Here is a 15,136-nt window from a genome sequence, read left to right as displayed (position 1 = left end):
TTAGATGAGACGTAATGTGAACAGAATGAAAAAGCAAATCAGATGAACTATGTGTCTCTGGAGAAATAGACCACATTAAAAATGCAAGTGATGAAAGTGAGAGCTTTCCTGTGAAGCAATTAATTTCGCTTGTGTTTTACGATCTGTATTTTAACACTTTTTTAGGTCTAAAAGCAAAACCAGGATTTTCTATGGGTGTTTTCACACTTGATAGTTGATGTTCTTTAGCTATGCATCTTTAGCACTTATGGCCTCCATATGCTTATTCTCCCCACCTGCAAAAGCACAATCATTGGACTCTGAAACACTCATGTTCCAGTCACACGTGTGCAAGTCTTACTGCAGCCTCTAATAAAAACAAAATGACCCACAAGAGAAATGATAGTGTGCATTAAGTGGCTGTTTTTTTATTTTAACTGAAGTATAAAGACTCAAATATTATCACGTACAGTTTAGCCCTGGTGTTTAAGGGGATTAGACACCACAGCTACAGTGAATAGCTAAAATCCTGTCAATCTAACTGCCTATTTTAATATGTCAAAGACCAAATATACCTTAATATGCATTAATATTGTGCACACAGTGGAAACAGTCTTAGCCCTACTGCATATATCTACAGTCCTAATTATTTCCACTCTTCCAGGGTACAGCCAATCAGTGCCAAGGAAAATAAATGCAGCTACTAGATTGGCTGCTTAAATTGCAAACGCCTGCCAATAACACATCAAGCAGCATATCAGCCAGATTTTTCAGTTTCAATTGAATATCTTAGATATAAACTATGAAAAGAATTTGCAGAACTTGGAGGAACATGTCAGAATTTTAATAGGTGTAAATTACATGAGAATGCAGATTATAAATCAGTCCCAGCTAAATGCCATCTGTATTTCTCTGCATTATTGTTCCGTCTTATGACTCCTCTGACATGGCTGATACCCACACAGAAACAGAAAGATCTCACTATTATTCATGAGCCTGTCAGACTCTTTCGCTTTAATTAACTCCAAACGATGCCAGTCAGTCAGTTCCCTCCCAACAGGATGCTGGATGACTAAAAGGGAGAGACAAACAAAAGCCGACTTTTACTAATTATTTCAGCTAATTATTTATCTGACCACTTGGGGTCTTTCATAGAGTAGATACCCAGTAAATGTTATAAGCTGAATTAAAATAAAACAAGATGACTACATCACAGAAATGTATCATGCTTGGGCATTATTCCACCCCAACGATGCAAATAATGGTCAGGATTTTTTAGATACGACTAGCTGACCTAAAGTATCAGTACCTGAAAAAAAAAGTTACTATTTTGAAAACGTGCAGAAAAATCTTGTACTAGCACAGGCTATTTTTTAACTAGTCCGGTGTATTTGTGTATTAAACTGTGTGACAGCAGGTTGACTTTGTCATCAAATTTAGCAAAATGTATGCAAGAAAATACAAGATTTCCCCCAGAAAACTTGCTAAGCCCAGTGGTTGGGTATTAGGTCAGTCATTCATCCAGCGGCCCGTCGTGTTTTTGAGTTACAAAATGTTTAAAGTTGATGTGAAATTTTAAAATATCACTCAATAATTATGTATTATCAGAAGATTGAAAGATTAATACCTGAACACCAACTATAAAGTCTTAAAAATGCAAACATTTTAAAAAGACGAAAATAAAATAAGCAATCCTTAGCATGGTGGGGGCACAGGTAAAGCCTGGTGGCCCGCCAGGCTTATAATAAACTGGGGAGAACCCTGAGGTAGATGTACTTAACCATAGATTGGATTATTTTCTTTACATTTTCAGATAAAGTCTGTTTTTTTTATCCCCAGACTGAAAGCATCCCTTCTATTAAAACCAGCTTTTGTTCTTTAAACTTTTGCTCACAAACTTGACGGCGCAGCGACAGTCGGCTGCATCAAAGGGAAACCACCATCAACAGAATGCACGTGAAGTTTGCTGATTGTATCTCTGTCGTAAAATACCAGAGCTGCAGGCTAATGGAGTTTTCTGAAAAAGTCCCCCACAGTGTTACACAGGATCATGTAATATTTGTAATTTTTGACGCTGTGACAGATTTCTTGAATTCATCATCATCATCTCCTCTTTTTTTTTATTCCCAAGGGACAGAACACCACTGCCTCTCACCCACACTTTAAATTACTAAAATTCCTTCTTTTCCTTGCCATTATCTGTTGTCTTTCCTTGCCATTATCTGTTGTCTGCCTCTAAAGAATCAGACACATGGTTACTACAAAGAACTAGTAATGTTTGCTGTGATATTAGATTCTTTCTAATATTATGATACATATGTGAAAGTAGATGAGGTCTGAAAGTAGTTTCCTTTGGTCAAAGGTTCTTGTTATACAAGTCTCATTAATCATTAAGTCTTTAAACAATTTTCATGTGAAATCATACAAAGATCTTTGGGAATAAGAAGGACAAATATTTTACTTTCCACTTTATTTCCAGCCATGCTCAGTTGCTTTAAGCAGGCTGCTGCGCGTGACTGAAATGCCAAGCAAACCCTGAAGACATGCTGACAAGCTAATTATCAAGCAATCCCTCTCACAAGTGGGCAGAAATTTTAAAAATAAGGTTCACACCACCATCATTATGTAAACAATCACGGTTCTTGGTGCTAACCTCACACCCCGCCAGACTACAGCTGGCGGACTTTAACGCAAGGGGGTCACACTCTCGGCGCGAGACGAGAGGGTTTGAGGGATCTGCGAGCCTTTTGAGAATCTGAGCCTTTGTCTTTTGCATTTTATCCGAACTAATCTTAATTAACATGCCATTAAAATTTGTGATCGAGACAACAGCTTTGTTATTTGTAAACCGTGCAGCCAAAATTGTTCCTCAAACTCATCACACCATTAGCAAATGTCAGCTCCATTGTGAGTCAACACACAAAAACTGTTAATAACAAAGCTTCGGTTTATGGCTTTGTGAAAAGATGTCACCCGTAACATGAAAACAACAGTCTGCTAAGTGCTGACGAGACATTGGAAGGAGGGCCAGCAGCCTCGTGGGCACAATTACACACATAAATACTCAGCTCGTTCTGTTTTGCTGCACTGGAATCTAATTAACAGAGATTATTTAAACTGGTCTACACACAGCGGGAGAAATCGGCAGAATTACCACCAGTCTATGTGGGACTACACATCGCCAAGGAATCCCTGAAATAGTCTAAGCCTGCAAAAGCCCCAGAAAACTCATTTACCATCCGTAAAACTTTCAGCAACATGGCTACTGGATCAGAATAACAACACATGGAATTACGGGAGGCAGACAGAAGCAATTCAATACATTTAGTAATCTATATGTGATGCAAGCAACTTGCTGAAGTTCGAAGAAGAAATCGGATTTACAGAAGTCTGAATGCAGCATAGTTATCAGTGAAAGACTTCAGAAACTGCTGATCTGCAAGGGTTTGCACAACCATTCGGTTTATTGTCAGAAAAAGAGAAAGTGAGGAGCAAAACAAAAAAAAAATTGCTTCATGGTGAGAGGGTCTAAAGTGGGATGGGGAGACGGATGTGAGATAATGGGAAGACAATAGAAGCTTGAAAAACCACTTTTAACAAACAAAACATCTGGAAGACCATCGCTGAACATACAACTCATCAAACTTTTAAGGAGACTGATTAAGGATCGTACTTGATGCCACTCCTTTCATTTAATAAGAGAAAACTGAGGCTAAACTGAGCCAAGACTCATCAAAATTAGACAGCAACAGACTGGAAAAACACTGCCTGAGCCGATGAATATTAAGATGATGAGACAGAAATATGCATGGATCCTCCTCAGCTTTCATCAGTGAGTAAAGCTGGAGGTGGTAGTGTAATGTGTAGGATATTTTATTGAGAAACTCTGAAACTGTGAAACACAACAGCCTGCCTAAGCAATGATGTTGATTGCGTCCATGCCTTTATGACCGCAGTGAACCCATCTTCTTATGGCTAATTCAGCTGGATAGTACAACTAAACTAACAAAACTAAAATCATCAAATCGGTTTCTTGAAGAAAAGGTAGCTCTAAAGTAAAAATGGTAGCCAAACCAGTATCAGCCAGTTAACGTGGCCGATAGGTGTGTGGTAACAAGAAGCACCTTTGTCTATAGTTCACCTTTGAGTACAAAACTGAACATCATAACCATCTTGTAAGTAAATTGTATTATTTTAGATAGGAAATTAAATCTTTTTAAACATTTTCACTCATCAAAATACCAACAAATCTGCCTCTTTGACCTCAATCAGAACCAGGAAGGATTCAAAGAACATAAACCAAAGTAGGCGCAGCTCATTTTAAAATGAACCCAACTACTGAAGGCAAGATTATTTGTGGTTCACCAGTTAAAGGGAGAGCAAAACAAACGCCAGAAAAAAGCTGAAGGCGAACGCCTCCAGTGGAGACTCCGACTGCCCCTAATAGCCCATGATATAGTGAGCGTCAACAAGCCTTCATCTCACTTTCACACAGAGCACTCACCAGTAACTCTTGATGGAGCTTTTGGTGGTTCAGGGACTCTTGGTGTAGTTGTGGAGCTCTGCTGTTGTCCTCTAGTGGATGAACGTTGTCCACACAGTGAAGGGGCAAAACATCATTTTTCAGCTGAAAAGATCACAAGGATGAAGTCAGTCACTGCTCGTTGGTTCTGTCATCCATGGAAAGAACTGTCCTCCTTGTGTAACACATGTATACTTGGAAACAATATCTGAATTACTGGTTATTAAACTTTAATGTTATTCTGGAACCATCAGTTCACGGCATCAAGGTGTAAAAAATGTTTAGCGAGATTCAGTTTCAAAACTGCTAGAATCTTTCGCCGTACTGTTCCTATGGCTTAACGTCACTTTAAAGTGACGCTAGTTAAAGTGTTAGCATGACCAGAGGTTTCTCCAGAGCCACACTGACTCTACCTGTTGAGCACTGTTGGTTAGTCTGCTTAAAGGTGGCTGCTACACTTTTCTCGTGCTCACAGAAAATATCAATATGACTGGAAAATTTGAAGTGAAAAAAAAAAGAAAACGTGGACAGTTGTGGCCTATTAACTGAAGTAAGACTAATTGTCAATTTTAAAACTTCTGTACTCAATGCTTGTTGTAATTGTGTTATTATAAAAAGTAGAAGATGATGTGTTTGAGTCTCAGCCTGTGCTTTTATTCCCGTGCGTGCACAGGCTCTCTCCAGGTCCCATGTTAGGCTCTGCCCTGAGCTATGAGTGTGTGCGTGCACAGTCTTTTGTCCCATATATCTCGATGCTTCCCTGTGATAGTCCGCCAACTTGTTACCTGAGGTTTATAGCCCTAAACTTCAAACTTTTCTCCATTTCACAAAGAAGTTTGTTTATGACACAAAGTCAGTACATGACACTTTCACTCCATGAGAATTTCGTGCTGGCCCCAGCATTTTCAACAAAGGCACCAAGAAACTTGAGATGTGCAAACAAAATATGTTTTTACCTTAATGGACAGCTTCAGTTAAATAAATGAACAAAAAAAAACAGTTGATACAGCATTTAATTGTAGATTTCAAGTGATAAAAATCAAATAACAGCACTGTCCCACGAGAACGTTGTCTGGTAACGCTTTCAGTGAGTGACATCAGGGCAACTAGATTGTGGCCTCTATCTTGATTGTATTAGCTCTCCTCAGTGCTTAGTACAGCTTTGTTTACCCAACAAACACTGCAAAGCGTACTACTTAAAAATAACACTGAAGCACTCATTCAAGCAGATACTCACAAACCCACTAAAGTGTAAGATGCCAGCAAGGTAAAAATAACATCCTCTCTCTGTGTTCAACCACTTAGTGACTGAGGTTGATAGCACTACCTAAGTCGCTTGTTATTGCCAAGCTAGTGGTGCTGGCTGGAAATAATAATGCCCACTATTAAATTATTTATGGTTCCAGTCAGGTGGAACCAGATGCTGCTTTTGTGTCATAGAAGGAGAACTGTAACTCGACTCAAGTGTAAAGGGCCATCGCTGCGTGGAGACAAGCACTTCATCTAACAAGCATGGAAGCTGCTGAGCTACAAGCAAAACAACACGGATGTCATGACATTCCCTTGGCTGCTTCCATGCCATATTTTTCCTGAGATCTTTCAGAGGACAGTGGTTCAGTAGGGTGGGCTGTAGAGGGACACAGCCCCGGGGTGCAGTTTACTCTGCCCCAGTCTGTTGTACTCTGTCGGTACCCAACATTAACATTTGTGACCATGGCCAGAAAATGACCTTTTTTTTTTTCTTTTTTTTTTAAATCCATGCCGTGTTTTAATGCTGAATGCTAATGCTGCGCTGCTTTGAGCCCGCCACTCATGGGAACAAGTGATGCTATTTTTAACCGCTTGTCCCCAGCTGCACATCTCCAACCAGGGGCCAGTGGGCAATTAGTGTTTGTTTCTCATGGCAGGGGCAACGCTAGATTCTCCCTAACCCAGGAAGACATCTGGAAACGGGGTGTTTTTGTCCTGTACCTTACCCCCGCCGCAAGGCAAGGCTCTCAAAGCAACAACTGTGCCATTGAACAGCTCCACCTTTTATTGCACGCAGGTCGGTGTGTCGTCTGCAGCTATTTATGTGTTGCAATATTATTTTGCATGTTATTTATTTTTGTTGTTCACTGCCATTAATAAAAAATTTTAAGTCCTAGAAGAACAAATTAGTATAAAGTTAGCCATTTCTGACTGCTTTTTTTCATAAATACGTTTCAAAACAAACAAAAAAAATAACTCCATTCAAACTCACCGCTGGAAGTTTTGCCTTCAGAATAAATATATAAAAGGTAAACAAATCTCCAAGATCTAGATGACAGCTTTAAAGAATAATCAGCTAAACAGACACTTGAATATATACATATATAGTGTTGTGACACTTGCAGGCGAGTTTTACTTACAAGAGAAATAAAGTACAATAAAATACATGAAGGAGGAAGAGGCTATGAACTCTTCAACAATAGAGTCCCCTTTTTATTTCTTCACTATTCCACTTTTCCCTTTCTGATGTAAACAGATTATATCTTCGATAGCTTTTAGTAAGAATTGTGAAGATTATTCTTCTCTTCTCTCCGTTTTGACCAAACGTGTTTTAAAGGTTATCTGTGCAAGGTCTTAAGAAAAACATAAGCCTTTCTATTTCCCAAACATCCTTAACGTTGGAAAGTGGCTCCCCGACACCTGGTGTGGCTAATGACACATTTAGTAAAAAAAAAACACACAAAAAAACAAGGATGTCTAAAAATCTGGGAGACGAAATAAAAAAAGTTTTAGATCATTAAAGTCAGAAAGTGCAGTAAGAAATATTTCTTCCCCTCTGTAATGGGATCCTTTGTGCTTTTGCATGTTCTGCCCTGCATCTCATATCAGATAATGATTAAAGCTTCGAAGGGCCGTCACGTCGGTCAAACGTGATGTTATTTGTTGAAAATTGTTGTGCTTAACTGACGGCAAATGATGCAGTGCATTACGCTATATTTGGATGAGCAGCTGTAATGAGTCTGTTTAGGAGTCTGCATGTCATAATAACCTCTTTAATTTATTTTTGTTAGGGCAAAGCTAATCCAATTCCCCTTATTACAGCTTCTTTATGCAATTATCCTGCGCCCCTGCTCATTGATGGGCCAGCATGGAGACAATGGACTGGGCAGCAAGCCTACTGACCTAACCTGAAGAGACCTGTAACATAATGTACCTTATCAGCGAGTCAACAAATACAAATCACTGCACAGCAGAAGCCACTATGTTGTAGAGGCCACTGGACAAAACACATATTTTGTTTTTGCTGTAAAATATTACTTTTCTGGTCTAATAGAATGAAATTTACCTCGACGTAAAAAAAAAAAGAATGGGGAACTCTGCAGCCACTTTACATCCCATTATTTATCCCCAGTATTAGTAGAGGTGTGCAACGACTTCAACCGACTGGCACAGTGTGTCTGTTGCAATGCCTGCCAATAACATTTAATCAAAAAGCAGGCAGTTAACCTCCAATGAGGTGGACAGTACACAAAGCAGAACGTAATTGATTTAAGGACATGAAAACTGAAAGTGGTGTCCAACAAACACGTTAGAAGAGTCCTCCTCTGTCGTGTCTGCGAGCGGTGTGAACGGAACAATGCAGAGCCTGCTGATGTGCATATGAAAGGACGACAATTCAACAAGTTAGCAAGATGTTAATTTAAAATCAGTCTGAAGCTGTGTGAAGCACAGCGTGGATACGGGGGCAGACACAATAACCTAAACCTTTAGCATAACCACAAAGGCAGGCACAGACTCCAAGATTAAACCCATGGAGATAAGCTGTTTTATCACAAAACAAATCCTGACAAATAATCGTCAGTGCCTGTGGATTTTGGCAAGATCCACATAATCATCCCCCGGCCCCCACCTTCATGTGTGATTGGCCCACCTCTCTGAGCAAATTCAAACATAGCGTCAAATCGCAAGAACAAACACAGAAACAAACCTGTTGACGCAAAAAGCACTCGACCTTTTCGTGCTTCCCAAACCTTTTTCTAATTTTGTCACATTACAGCCACAAACGGCAAAGCATGTCATTGGAAGTTTACGTGACAAACAACAAAGTAGCACGAGACTGTGAAATAGAAGAAAATCTTTTACTCTCATGAATAAATATCTAAGATGATCTCCCTGACTGAGGAGTAAATAAAACAGCCTTCAGCTAGATTCTACCTACAAGTCTTCTTGGTTAGATCTACAATAGATTTGCACATCCAGAGTTTGAAATGTTTGCCAATCTTTGCCAAAAAAATACGTCAGACAAACAAAGACTGAACATCAGTTATCAAATCTACAAACCATCGATTGAATTTAGGTCTGGACTTTGACTGGGTCATTCTACACATAATGATGCTTTGGCCTAAACGTTTCCATCGTAGCTCCACCTGTATGCTTGCAGTCATTGACCTGATGGAAGATGAATATCTGCTCTGGTCTTTTGCAGCCTCTCACACTTTTTCCTCCAGGATGATCCTGTATTTATCTTGCAACTCTCTTCCAATCAACTCTACCGCCCTTCCCTATCCTTACTGAAGAATAGCATTTCCATAGCATGATGCTGCCATCACCATTTCACACTACCCTGGGTATAATGTAGTTGGAGTGGCGTGTAGGGGATGTTTTCCACACAAACACAGTGTTTTACATGTATACCTTGGGTTTAATTTTGTTTTCATTTGCCCAGAGAACCTTCTTTTACATGTTTGCTGTGTGGCCTACATTGCTCTGTACAAACTGCATTTTGGACTTTATATGATTTTGCTTCCTTCCTTCTTCTTGCATCTCATTCATGAAGACAAGATTTGTGGGGTGAATGACTAATAACAGTGGTATTAAAATATTCTTTCACCTTAGCTGTAGATATCTGTAAATCTTCCAGAGTTATAAGATTATTTCTCTAATGAACATTCCTCCTGCTGAGGTATTGATAGGTTTTCAGTTGTTTAATACTCTTCCCATTTTCAGATGGTTCATTGTATAAACCCTTTGAAATGTTGAAAGCTTTAGTTGCTGTTTTAAAATCTGTTCCTGCTTTAAACATCTCCACAACCGAATCCTTGACCTGTATGGTTGCCCTGCACGCAGTCACATATAACACATTGATGTTTGCTTTTGTGATGCGACAAAATAAGAAAAACTGCCCAGTATGAATACTTCTGCAAAGCACTGCAGTTAATTTCCATGATTATCTGTAATAGTCTGTTGATTTTTTTCAATACACATCCTCACTATCATATTTGTCGGCATATGTGACTCGCTAAAGTTGTACCTCACTGTGAAACCAGAAAATGGCTCATTCCCACCTGCAGCAATCGATTCTTCACATACACATGCTATTTATTTCTATAGTTCTAATTATAATTGTATGCATGAACGATCGCTTTAAACATGCATAAAGTCATCTGCAGCTGACGCTGACGGGAAAAACGACACGGCAGTGTTTTTCTCGTCAGACTTATGAGAAAACTGCGGCTGAAGCGTCTGTTGGATTTGATAGACGGAGGAGAAAAGGGGGGGGGAACTGATTTTGTCCTGTAACTTAAAAGGGGCGACATAAAACGCTCTGAAGCGTCTGTTCCAGGAGCTCAGACTAGAGCACAGCCAAAAATCTTAAGTGAAACTGGAAAAAGCAGCTTTTCAAACAGCTAATAAATCTTATATTAAAAGACGCTTTCATACAGGAAAACATCTCTTCCTCGTAGAAAAGACTGAAACGTAACTCGCCCTCCTCCCTGTGTGAAAAACAAATAGGAGGATCCATAGAGGCAGCAACATTCGGTCGTTTCGTCGTATGCATGCAGCTCTAAGCACACTGGCACCAGACCATGCTGATCTGGATCACACCAACCTGGCAGTTAATAAACGTGGGATCTTCTTTGGAACAGAGTCACGGCCAAGAGAGAGGGACAGCGGATACGACCACCAGCTGTGACAATGACATCTTACAGGCAACTTCAGCCTGTATTAATTAATTAATCAATTTGTATTATTTAATTTAATTGTATTAATATTCAAAAGCAAATTTACATTTACTTCATATGAAGCCATCTCTACAAACAAAGTCCAAATCCTGCCTGGTATTTCACAGTCAATCCATTTCTTTCAGTGTAACATGAAGAGGTCCACGGTCATTGTCTCCATCCTGTGAACTTATGCTGTTACGTTCGTCCATGTGTTTGAGATTTCCTGTGAATTTTTTTTTTTCGAGGACTTTTGAGCTTACCGCCAATAAAAATATTGAACGTGCATTTATGTCTATTTTTCCAGTCCAACAAATTCTATTTTATGTTCCAGAAGCAACAGACCAGTAAAGGATCAAAGACAATCTTTTCAATTTGAAGTGAGAGCCTTTATCTAAATCACAACTAATTTATAGTTCTAGCTCAGCTAAATCAGGAAGAGTTTAGCTTCATTTAGTGCCTCACAGCAGGAAAAAAACGGAGCACAGGGTATGTAAATATCTGATTTCGACTGCGTAAACGGTGAAACGTCTCAGTCGAATGCTGTGTTTCAACCTTCAGTGATGTTAGAAATAGTCACAATTACAAGAAGGCAAGAACAAGTACTCAATAAAATGTGAGTAGACAAGATAAAACCTCGAGGCTTTGAAGCCAAAGAATGTGTATATAAAACTCTGATTAAATAAAACAAAACACACACACCCTGCAGACGCATTAAAGGCAAATGCTTAAATTGCCATGCACAGAACAGACCAGCATTCGGAGCCGGTGATGTGGATGCTGACAATGATAATGCACTTTCACTCCGCGGTCACAGTCTCCTGAAGTCATCTTTACAGAGATTTCCAGTGAAGACGATGTTATGTAACAGCCACTGTGGACCCTGCTGTTCATATCACTAATGCCTCACACTGTGGCAGGGTCACGTGCTCTATCCAGGCCACATCCAGGCGCCAGCAGCAGCACTGTTCCAGCTGTTACTACAGCCCAGCCTCAGTCACTCAGGACCATGCTGAGCCATGCCTTACCCACTCTGCTAACCCTCCACTTAGCGGCCATGTTTGGCTTTCTGGGTGTCCTCGACACCAGCACCGGAGGGAGCGCTGATTGTGTTCTGATCGTCGGTGAACGCTGTGTCCTGTATTCTGATTTTGTTGCTGTCAAAGAGTGTCCACGTTTATTTTTTCATCGCGGACATGACCGCAGACACTCCATAATGTTCCTCTCCATTAAAAGCGGGTCGTCCCTTTCCACTGTTGCCACATGCTTGTTTAGGGGAAAGGACTGCTGTGAAGCAATGACTTTATGCAACTAACTGAGCCCTCCTAAATAGACCACTTTTACTGATTGTCATTTGCTATTATGAGCAACAACATTTCAATTGTATGCTTATTTTGTTATGCCTATGCTATTTGCTGCAATATGTTCTTTAGCAGCAGGATGAAAGGAGAAACTTTGTCAAAAAAGCTTGACTATTTAAGAACGCTGTCATGCTTTGCTGTCGTTTCTGAGCAAAGCATAGAAGTAATATCCAGCTAAGACGCGTTAATGTATTTAAAGCTGGAACATGCTGAAGATCTCTTGGACATTAATGACTTGTATGATTATGAGTGCAGAGCCCAACTATTGTCTATACCAGCTAATCCTTGCTGTTTCCCAGAGTGGGGCTGGGTTCTACCTTGTGTGGAATATATATTATAAAGACATTTACTGAAAAAGCAATACACTAAGAGCAGTAAATAAGCCAAAACTGTACAAAAATGTGCATATTCTGCATTTAAGATAAAAACACCTTTGTAAGTATGTTCTACCTAAAATTCCTCATGTGGCATAGGTTTAACTTCGCCTGGTACAATAATTATTGATTCGTTTTTGCTTTGAAATATCCAAAATGCTGTCAAATTGGACTTTGACAGTATTCATCGCATTCATCGTGACTTTTTGTGAGTGGTTGTGCTCATGTGAATACCGTTTCCTCCCAAGCAGTTTCTGGTGAGAGTCAGCGCATCACAAGTCCGCGGTAGTGAAAATGTACCTTTTGCAGATGTGCCTGATGGACGTCAGGTTTGAGATACACACAGGTCTCTAAGGCATGAAATACACCAGAGTTTGTTGGTGGTATTAACTGGGCAGTGAGAGGTTAAGTGGCTAAAGATTTTCCTTTGCCTACATACCCCAGAGTGCCATGTGGCTCTGGATCGGAGTTCAGTGAAATAATCAAAATTCTCGGATGTATTTTTGAAATTGATCAGCTGGTAGATATCACATTGTTTTACTGACCAGCTCTACCATTAAGCACCTTGTGCGATCTAATTATCAGTCGGCTAATCCAGAAATAATCAACAGATAAGCACTACACTGTACTGATGTTAGGTCAAACAGAAAAGATGGAGCTTTTCACAAGTATTGTTTTAGCTGCAGATGCATCCTTTGCTACAAAAAATCAAGTGCTCACAAAAGGAATGCAACATTTAGGCAATAAAACATTTTATTTTCAAAAAATAACTGAATTATTTGTTTTTGCATCTTTAAAATAATCTAACAATAACAATCGTTAGCTGTAGCCCTAATATATATCTGTCTGAATACAAAACAGACTGTATAGCAGTGATTACAACATCATCAATATCAGATAAATTGGATGACAGATTTGGGACAGACTGCCGGTCAGCAGCGTGTGGTAGCCCCTCAGGTCAGGAAATAAGGAGCAGCTCAGCATGAAACCGAGTCATACAGCTGTTGTATCCTTCCCTCCTGAAAGTCCACCCAAAGCTCTTGTGATTTAATGGTTAAGTAAGCTTGCAACAAAGTTTTATAAATGCTTGACACACTCTCTAGGTGTCAGCCCGTCTTGGGGGGACCAGAAGCCTTTCATATTTGTCCCCAAATGCCAGGTTTTCTTACCGCTCCACAACTTAGCCTCGTGCACCCCATCAAATTCCATCAAGCTCTGGTAATACAGTTTATCATGTCTATCTGAGATCGTCTGTGACTAACAAACCTCCGACAAATGCCTGACACACTCCACTAGCTGCTCCATTAGCGACGGCACCACCTAACGCCTTCTGCTGAATGACAAAGATTTAAACGTTTATGGATTTACTCACTTATCGCTGGTTTCTGGGTGCATGTTCAACCACTCGTTTTGTGTAAAAAGTTCTGACTTTGTTTATGTTGAGTTGTTTATGTAGATGTTAAACTGTGAAACAAGAGTTTATCATAAATTTATGGCATCATTTTCCTAAAGTTTACAGGCTTAAAAAATATGTAATCTAGGAAAACCAAAGGATGGAGCCGTAACTTAAAAAATATGTTCAACAGAACTTTCCCTCTAGTTAAATCCCCCGCCCTCAACTCACTGAAGAGACAAGAAATTTGAGCTTGAACGATGACTGTTTGTCTCTTGTGCATAGTGAAGACAAAAGCCACTTGCTAGCACCTCAGGGGTAATGGTTGAAATGATGAATGGCCATGCCTGCTTGTCAAGGTGGGCAGGATGAGCTACAGTATGAATGGGAGGCGAGCGTCAGAGCCCTCTTTCATATCAGGAGGTGTGAGACGGGACCAACAATCCCATTTGTGGTCGCCTTTTAAGTAATTGACCTTGGAATAATAATTTTTTTAAAAACTGCTGTTTGTATGTGCAAACGTGCAGAGGCAAACAGGAAAAAAAAATTGTCCCCACAAAAAAAAAAAAATAGAACAGACCGGCGTCGATCGTCTACTTTCATTCCTTGTTGTGTTCATTCTCATGGCTGCCATCTATAGGACCTAGTATCACTGCAAAGTGAGCTCCGGAGCAATTGGTAAAACATACATGTACACAGATACATTTATTAATCCTAAATGCCCCCCTTTACAACACATGCTATTAAAAATCAAAACAGAGAGGTGCAAGCACACACTCATACGGCCACTTTTACACACCAGTAACACAGTATCAGCTGTTGGCACAGTGCGATCTTATAAAGCCCAGTTTTGATGGATAACCTTGCATATTTGGTAAATACTCTCTATTCAAGCAACTTGCTCAGTTTAGTTCAAAGTTCTCTTTAGTAGCCTCATATATTAAAACTGACACACATCTTTAGCATCCACAAGATGTAAAAACACTGACATTTTATTTGAGGATTTTTAAAAAAATCATGAAAAAAAATATGGTTCATCAGATAAAGCTAAAAAAAAAACAGCACTTGCTATTATAACTGGACGCTTCTTTCCATACGCTGCAGCGTTTTGTTGGAGACTTGAAGCGATTAAAAAAAAATAAAATAAAATAAGGCAATGAGTTATTGCTTGCAAATAATATCCAGTGTCCTCTGGCTCCTCTGTAGACTGTCGAGCCTGCAATTCCTGCACAGCACAGACCAAAACAGGCTCATTCATCTCCCAAGAAATGCATACCAAAGTAGGCTATGAGTGTAAGCAAGGAAGCAGGGTGCATTTCAATTACCTTTGCCACTAAGAAATGTTCTGAGCATCCCTCTCCCTACACCAGTGCCAGCACCGCGAGGAACATGCAGCAGAGTCAGTGCAACAACCCGAGGCTCAGCGAAACGTACACGGCTTGACAGCAGACAGTAGATGGTACATTACCTTTGCAGAAAGTGGCGATGAAATGCCATGTGTTTCCTAATGTACTGGGAGGACAGAAAAGCAGCGG

General features: G+C 39.9%; 1 protein-coding gene across 13 annotated transcripts in view; it reads right to left on the bottom strand.

The window, feature by feature from the left end:
* Nucleotides 1-15,136, bottom strand: part of rimbp2b (RIMS binding protein 2b) — a 93,299-nt gene that overhangs the window by 73,622 nt on the left and 4,541 nt on the right. For all 13 annotated transcript variants that reach the window (XR_014088865.1, XM_008417456.3, XM_008417458.3 and 10 more), the window contains exon 3: nt 4,484-4,606. Coding sequence is in view for 12 of the 13 variants with exons in the window: in XM_008417456.3 (XP_008415678.2) it covers nt 4,484-4,606 (123 nt within the window). In the remaining variant the exon portion in view is untranslated. The remainder of the gene's footprint in view (nt 1-4,483; nt 4,607-15,136) is intronic.

The sequence above is a fragment of the Poecilia reticulata genome, chromosome 9 (assembly GCF_904066995.2).
Source record: "Poecilia reticulata chromosome 9, P_reticulata-male-v2, whole genome shotgun sequence".
Classification (NCBI taxonomy): Eukaryota; Metazoa; Chordata; class Actinopteri; order Cyprinodontiformes; family Poeciliidae; genus Poecilia; species Poecilia reticulata.
Note: the sequence above shows the minus strand (reverse complement) of the source record. Positions and strands in the feature narration are given on the sequence as shown.